An 8391-nucleotide genomic window follows, 5' to 3' on the forward strand; every position below is an offset into this window, starting at 1 on the left:
GTCTTTTAGTTTGGAGGAAAAACTCTTCCTGTGCTGAAAATAAGCGGGAAAAGTCCACTAATGCAGGACGCTGGAGACGGTTTGTCCATTGCAGCGCTGCTTTTGCTCGTAATTTGGTCCGTTACCAAGGCGATTAGCTACCCGCCACTTGACGCATAAAACAGAGCGAGACCACCATAATCTGACGTGCTACCAGTGACAGAAAAAACCAGAGAAGAAGAGACGGAAAGAAGACGATGCAGAAACCGCTAAACAGCAGAAAACTTCACTCTTTTTTTCTTCTTCTGGTGTTTTTGGACGTTTGTAAACAACTGTTTAGTGGTGCGTTGCCGCTACCAACCGGTGCCACAACGTGGAAGTGAACTCTGACCTCACCGCTGCCCCCCCGGTGGAGCAACTGACCTGATCACCATGGCAACGGAAAAGACGCGTGGAAGTGTGAGGATGTGACACGGCTGCAGAAATGGACGCGTGTTTTCACCACCGTCTCACCTCCTGATCTGATCACATGGTCCGGTCTGATCAATACCTGATCTGATCACATGGTCCGGTCTGATCAATACCTGATCTGATCACATGGTCCGGTCTGATCAATACCTGATCTGATCACATGGTCCGGTCTGATCAATACCTGATCTGATCACATGGTCCGGTCTCGTCCTTCCTCTGATCAGTTATTGATCAAATCGTCTCAAATTGAAACTAGATTTGCATAAAAAATTGATCTGAATAAATGAAGCTGACAGAAAACACCTTAACATGTCGGAGCAGCTCTACACACACACACACAAACACAGACACACACACACACACGTCTGCCTTCTGCTGCCGCCATTGATTCCTCCTCCTCTTCCTCGCCACAATAGACCCCTCCTCCTCCTCCCCTCTGTCTCCGTCTCAGGCCTCATTAACCTTCTGCCTCCTCTCTCTCCTTCCTCTAATCTCACCTCCTCCACCCCCCTCCCCCGTCCCCGTCCCTCCCCCGTCCCCGTCCCTCCCGTCTCCCTCCAACTGCCATCTCTGTTTCCATGACGACGGTTCTGCTGGTTTGCAGGGATCCGGTTAACCTACTTCCCAGCCAGAAGACACGTCTGATCTCCATGAGACGGATCTGAGCAGCAGAGAAAGTTGTTTTCTGCCGTCCTCCAGGAGGAACCCGCAGAAATCCTCGGAACCAACGCGCTGGGTCTCCGACGGGTTTCATGTGAACGTTCAGACGGATATCCTGGTTCCAGTCGGCTAGCGTAGCGATGTGACGACATGGCCTGATCCGGCCCGACGCGGCCCGGCGCGGCCCAACACAGAGCGAAGCTGCAGTTGGAACTTGTGAAAGTATTTTTGGAGGAGGAGGGAATTTTCCGGACGGCTAACGAGCAGAAAACGCTGTCAGGGTTTTAGTCTAATGAAGGAGATTATTCCAGCAGCTGTTTCTCCTCCTGGAAATTTAACGCCTCAAACTGAACTCTCTCCTCGTTAGGCTGACCCTCCGTCCTCCTGCTGCTATTGTCTTCTGGCCCGCATCTGAGCGTCGCCGGCGGTCCGGACCGGATCAGACGTCTGATTGTTTCAGGGCTGCAAGAGGCAGCAGTTGGATTATCCGTCTTCTGCCGGGTCGTCAAGCCGGATGTTTCATTTACAGCCGAGACCACTCGGACCAGATCCTACTCCTTCTGATCAGCATTCACTGAAATAACGTCCAAAACTCCTTCATGGGAGTCCTCCCAGAACCTGGACCTGAAGGGGTCCGTCAGAGGGACGGGTCCTCCCAGAACCTGGACCTGAAGGGGTCCGTCAGAGGGACGGGTCCTCCCAGAACCTGGACCTGAAGGGGTCCGTCAGAGGGACGGGTCCTCCCAGAACCTGGACCTGAAGGGGTCCGTCAGAGGGACGGGTCCTCCCAGAACCTGGACCTGAAGGGGTCCGTCAGAGGGACGGGTCCTCCCAGAACCTGGACCTGAAGGGACCTGCAGCGTCTGCTCGGCGGACCAGTGAATGTTCCTCACAGCAGCAGCCGTCGGTCCGCTGTCTGATCTCCACACGCAGACTGTCGCCACAGATGGCTGCTGCCAATCACACGGCGGACTTGAGGAGCGGGGTTGGCGTGAGAGAGAGGCCGAGAGAGAAGCGAGGCGCCCTGGAAGTTGTTGGGCCGCGACCTCTTATTGATCCAAATCTGCAGGCCAGCAGGGTGAACCACCTCCGCCCTGCAGCAGCTGCATCCAGCTGTTAGCTAAGTTGTTTATTATGAACCCGCCTGCAGACACGACGTTTCCAGGACAGCCAGATTATATCGTAGGGGTGTAACCGTCCACCAGAATCACGGTTCAGTACCTAGCTTGGTTTTAAGGTCGATACCTTTTCAGTCATGTGGAGGAACAAATGCAGAACGATGCTTAACTTAAGCCGGCGTGTCGATGGACCTGAGGAATCTCAGCTTTGTCTTGACCGACTGGTTCCAAACCAGAACAAGCTGAAGGAGGGCGCGAACAGCGTCCCTGTCCGTCCGTCTCACACACACCAGCTGGGTTAACAGGAAGTGTGTGAAGGATGATTGATGGTTGTTTATCTTGCTGAGGTCGTCGGCGCCGCTGCGACTGCGGCGGAACTGGGACAGAATCACCATTTTCCCTCTCCCTGCAGGACGTGTCGTGTCTGAACCGGGACACCAGTAAGGTGATCGTGGTGGACTGGAAGAGGGAGGCGTTCCAGCTGCAGCCTTTCAACGGCATGGCGCTGAAGAAGTGGGACGGGAACTCGGACGATCGGACGCTCTACGACCTCGCCAGCTTCCTCAAGAGTAAGACGGCGAGGCGGCGTTGTTATTAACAGCTGTTTAACGTCCTGATGATGGTTCTGATCCGATCGGCTTCGTCCTTCTCGTCTTCGGCAGCCATCGCTCTGAGCGGCGTGGACGACGTCCGCACGGTGCTGGAGAACTACGCGCTGGAGGACGACCCCATCGACGCCTTCAAACGCCGGCAGGCTCAGCTGGCGCAGGTAGGTGGAGGAATCAACCGCTCCTGGTCCTGGTCCAGGTCCTGGTCCTGACTCTGGCCCTGGCCCTGGTCCAGGTCCTGGTCCTGGTCCTGAGTCTGGTCCTGGTGCTGGTCCAGGTCCTGGTCCTGACTCTGGCCCTGGTCCTGGTGCTGGTCCAGGTCCTGGTCCTGGTCCTGACTCTGGCCCTGGTCCTGGTGCTGGTCCAGGTCCAGGTCCTGACTCTGGTCCTGGTCCAGGTCCAGGTCCTGGTCCTGACTCTGGTCCTGACTCTGGTCCTGGCCCTGGCCCTGGTCCTGGTCCTGGTCCAGGTCCTGACTCTGGTCCTGGTCCAGGTCCTGGTCCCGGTCCAGGTCCAGGTCCTAGTCCAGGTCCTGGTTCTGATGTTTCTCGTCCCGCCAGGAGGAAGAGCAGCGATTGGCCGAGCTCTCCCAGCAGAAGAAACCGGGTCTCTCTCTCGGCTCCATCGCCTCGCGGTTCTGGCGGTCCAAACAGCAGTGAGCCCCGCCTCCACACACTTCCACCAATCACAGCTCAGCGCTGAGGGGAGGGGCGGGGCCAGCGTCCTCCAGCTGAGCGGCAGATAACGCCACCAATGAGAGGAGGACTTCCTGGTGTTGTTGGAGGCGGGGCCTCGGCGTCCCCCTCCCTCCGGCGCCGCCGCCGCGTCACCTGACGCTTTTCGAAGCTGCTGATTGGTTCCTACAGACAGCGACCCGGGTCAGTTTGACGTCTTGTTGTTGGTGGTTGGAGGCCGCTCCGGGACCAGCGCCGCCATCGCCTCTTCGGCTCTGGTCTGGCCCGCCGCCCGCAGGATCTGACCTGGGGACAGAAAGCGTTTCTTCTTCTGTGTCGGCTGGAGGCCGCGCTCGCCATGAGCATGAACTGGACGTGGCGTTTGGACGTTTGTTGAATCTGTCGGAGCGTCTGGACTAAAGCGCCGGCGGACGCCACCTCAGCAAACCGCCGTCCAGTGTTGGGAACAGGAAGCTCCTCATGTTGAACTTTGTCGCCAATAAAGCCGAAACAAAACGCCATCATGGCCGCCGCTCTGCTCCTTCTTCTGTTGTTTTTCAGGCGAATCCGGAGGAAAACGTCTCGTTTCCACGTTAGACGTCCATAAAGGCCTCGTTTCTGCTTGTCGACAAGCGGCGGAGTTCCCTCCAAACGCCCCGCCTCCTGCAGACGCCATCCAGCCGTAACCCGGCTGCGTTGTGAGGCTGGCGTTTTAACGTTCAACACATAAAGTTTATAATCAGCCCAACATGTGGATTTAAAGCCTTTTCTTCCTCCGCCACACCCAGAACCTCCACCAGGAGCTGAAACACGGCCAAACAAACACAAAGTCGGACCTGCTTTTATTTTCTACAAACCAACTCCTACAAAGCTGCGGAAATGTAAATAAAACCAGAATTCAGTGATTAGTAAAACCCGTCAAGCCGTATTTTATTCCCAGTAGAGACCCTGGGAGGCGTTGGCGTTAGAAACCGGGAGCATTTCAGAGAGGAAGATGGACGGTCTGGGACAAACTAACAATCCCACCAGCTCCATCAGATTTTGTTCAGAAAGATCTTTTCATAACTTATGCAGAGAATCAGAAGGAATCTCTGTACGGAGGGTACCAGTTTACTGGGAAGCTCATCAGACGTTCAAGCTGGAAATTCACCAGTTACTGGGAATAATGAGTCCAGTTTGAGCTTTTTCGCCCAAATGAAATACGTTTTCGCCGAAGGGCCGCGTTCCCGCAGGTTTGCAATGTGTCCCTGCTCCAACGCAGCTGACTCTGTTTATCAGACGCTCTGAGCTTCAACAACCCGTCGCCGTGTTTGTTTACAGCAGAGTTACGCTTCACGGCCAAACACAACTGACCGCGCGTCTTTACACTTCCTCTGTAAATCTGAATTTAGATGTTCTGAGACGACTTTCAGCGACAGTTTCTGCTCCTCACCTCCTCCAGCAGCAGCTGATCGATCCAGGCGCGTCTGCCAGGAGCAGGGATGGCGTCTGAAGGTAAAACCGTGCTTCGCGCTCTGCCAGACTCCGGGCTGGAAACATGTTGAAGAACATGAAAAGCAGCAGAGGCTCGTAAAGTGTTGCTGGAGAGGAAAGAAAGGAGCCGCCCTGTTTAAAGCAGAAACTTTCCAGGTTCCGCTGGTTTCTGGAGGCGCGGCGTGAAGAGTTTCCTGCTGCGTTCACATATAAACCAGGATAAACACGAAACAATAAATGTTTGCAGAAGTGAGTTTTCCTAACTGTCCTGCGTTGGATTCTCATCAAACTGTAAAACTTTCCACGGCTTCTGATCCACAAAGCGACTGAAAACACCTCCTCAGGTTTACCAGCTTTTCTCCTTCAGACCTGCTCAAAACCAACACATTCTCTTATTTAATCAGAAAAACAGTATTTTAATCCTGATTATCGGCTGAACTGATTAAATTTTCATGTTGTATCAGATTCAGTTCAGCTTTATTTGTACGACGTTTTCCCAGGACACTTTACATACAGTTCATACATATCCTATAATAGAAACCAACTGATTGCATCGAGTCATGACTTGGATCCAATCCTCCATCCTGAGCTGCAGGAGGCGACAGTGGGAAGGAAAAAACTCTCCTTTAACAGGAAGAAAACCTCCGGCAGAACCCGGCTCAGGGAGGGCAGCCATCTGCCTCGACTGGTTGGGGTGGAGAGGACAGGAAAGACAGATCAACATGTACAACTGCACTTATTCAGGAAGACCTGCGGAAAAAAGGAGAAATAAGTTAGAGACGGCCATGTTGTCATATATTTATACATTAATATATTAGAGAAATAGAGCGAGGTACTTCTCAGCCGATCCAGAACAGATGGATCGGCATCAGGTAACATCCACATTGCTACATAAGTAATGGATGGCTAGACTACCCATAACTATAAGAGCAATGAGCAGAACCTGGACAGGTGGGTCCCGTACATGCAGACTCCAACTCAGGAGATGCTCATATCCTAACTATAAGAATCATGGAAAAGGAAGGTTTTCAGCTCCATCTTAAAGGTGTGGAGGGAGTCTGCCTCCCGAACCCACGGATGTTCCGTTCTGCTCCTCAGCAGCCAAAAACTTCCCATTAACGTCCATTAAAACGGCATATTTTACGCTCCGTCCCAGGAAGCATCGATTTTTCATGTTGGACATTTTCCCTGAATTCCACCAGATTCCACTGGTTTCCTGTCGAAACGCCGAAGCAGGGAATTCTTCTTCTAGACCAGCAGGGAAACTTGTTTTTGTATCATTTAGAAATGATTTTAGATGTTTATCAGGAAATATTATGACAAACACATCTTGGGCCTCTCATTGCTGCATAATGTTGGAAAAATCAGAAAGTTTCCGGCTGTTGAACGATCCGCCCAGTTTCCGCTCTGAAAGGAGAAACTGATGTCGTCCTGGAAGCTGCTGGCAACTCTTTCTCCGCTTCCTTAACAGTTAACAACAAGCAGATCTTAAACGTTTCAAAAACATCCGAGTTTTTCCAGTTTTTCCACCAAGTAAAGGTTGGATGCGTCGTCAGCTGTTGCCATGGTAACGCCTCCCAGCTGGTTGCAGGCTGGGTGGCCACGTCTCCAGCCTGGATTCCCCCGCAGCCTCTGGGCCGGTGTGGAGGTGCGAACCTGGGAGCGCCGAGGCTGCTTGCAGCTTTACGAGCCGCCATTTGCCGCCCAGCAGCGGTTGGTGGAGGAGCCAACAGACTGCTGGGTTGTTTACAGCAACGTGCAAAGGTTTGGGCACCCCAGAAGGGAGCTCCAGAGAGTTAGTTGACTCACTTTTTTCAGCATTTTAATTGTATTTTACTCTGATTTGTTACTTTTTAGAGAAGAAAACTGGATTGAAAGCAGCTGAAGAGGAGAGAATGACTAGAGAGGTTTGTTCTGACCTTCCCAATAAGCCAATAAAACGTCTTTAATCGCAGTTTTGTCGTCACCAGCCCACCTTGCTGTCAAGCCACAGATCCAGCATCAGCCATCGTGCGTTTAAAGATCCTTCTCTAGTGTTTCTGATGATTTCTGACAACAGACTGAAAATCTATTTGATGTGGATGGAAGAAGATACTGGTTTGTCATCTCAACTCATGAAACATCTGGTACAAAACATCCTAACTGGAAAGAAAACCAGTATGAGCCCAAACACGGGACAGACTGGCATTTTCCTGCTGCTCAGATGTCCCATATTTCTGGGACTCACTGGGTTTACTGGTCCCACTGGTTGATGAATCCAGTAGATCGCTGGGAACCAGTAAAACACACACAACTCTGGTGTTGTATATTTCTGACCTTCATGAGTGGTTAGGAGCACGCATGACTGATGTACGAATAAATTATGAAAAGGGTCCGTCACTGAGTCCTGAAGCCAGAACTGAACGAAGATCCTGAATCTGTAAATTAAAAACTTTTTACTGGTAAAACTGGGTGTGAAGGAATTTAAAATATCCCATGTTTAATTCTCTGAACATAATTTTTCATCTTTCATCTCTGGTTGCATTACGACCACGACAGCATTTCTGGACGTAAAACTAAGAAAGCAGGCTAGCTGCTAGCGGTTCTCCTGCTACAGCAGGCTAGCTGCTAGCAGTTTTCTTGCTACAGCAGGTGAGCTGCTAGCGATTTTCCTGGTACAGCAGGCGAGCTGCTAGCAGTTTTCCTGCTACAGCAGGCTAGCTGCTAGCAGTTTTCTTGCTACAGCAGGCTAGCTGCTAGCAGTTTTCTTGCTACAGCAGGCGAGCTGCTAGCAGTTTTCCTGCTACAGCAGGCTAGCTGCTAGTGGTTTTCCTGCTACAACAGTCTAGCTGCTAGCGGTTCTCCTGCTACAGCAGGCTAGCTGCTAGCGGCTCGTTCACTGCAGCAGGCTAGCTGACCCTGAACGATGAGATAAATGTGTTTCTGCATCAGATACCCGGAAGCCTCCCAGTTGTATTAGCAGCACTTTGTTGCTGCTCAGCATCAAATGAAGTTTCTTTCAGTGGAAATGTGATGAAGATGGTTGGATATGTGAGCAATTTAATGTTCACTGTGTTGTAAATGCAGATGTTGAAACGAGAGTTTCCGTGTTTCATTTTACTTTGTGGTGTCGATGTTTTAATGTTTTTTCACAGTAACTTTAACTCCTAAATAAAACACAGAGGCGTCCCCCATTTCTTCACCATGTTAAAGTTTCGCTGGTTTTTACTCTGAAGGGGAAAAACTTTACACAGCCGGAGGTCTGATTCCCGTCCTGCCACCAGACATAAATAAACCTCTAATCACTTGGAGGATTTTAGTTCTGCTGCTGTGAAACTCAGCAGCTCATTGTACTGGGAAGCTAAATCTGCTAGCTGCATCTGCTAGCTACATCTTACAGCTAAATCTGTCACTTAGCAGGTTTGGAGG

General features: G+C 51.5%; 1 protein-coding gene across 2 annotated transcripts in view; it reads left to right on the forward strand.

Moving 5' to 3' along the window:
• Nucleotides 1-8041, forward strand: part of timm50 (translocase of inner mitochondrial membrane 50 homolog) — a 32330-nt gene extending 24289 nt beyond the window's left edge. For both annotated transcript variants that reach the window (XM_079246806.1, XM_079246807.1), the window contains exons 9-11: nucleotides 2641-2797; nucleotides 2891-2997; nucleotides 3397-8041. In XM_079246806.1, the coding sequence (XP_079102932.1) occupies nucleotides 2641-2797; nucleotides 2891-2997; nucleotides 3397-3495 (363 nt within the window). In that variant the 3' untranslated portion in view covers nucleotides 3496-8041. The remainder of the gene's footprint in view (nucleotides 1-2640; nucleotides 2798-2890; nucleotides 2998-3396) is intronic.
• The last annotated feature ends 350 nt before the right edge of the window (nucleotides 8042-8391 follow it).

Source organism: Telmatherina bonti (genome assembly GCF_933228915.1).
Source record: "Telmatherina bonti genome assembly, chromosome: 9".
NCBI lineage: Eukaryota > Metazoa > Chordata > Actinopteri > Atheriniformes > Telmatherinidae > Telmatherina > Telmatherina bonti.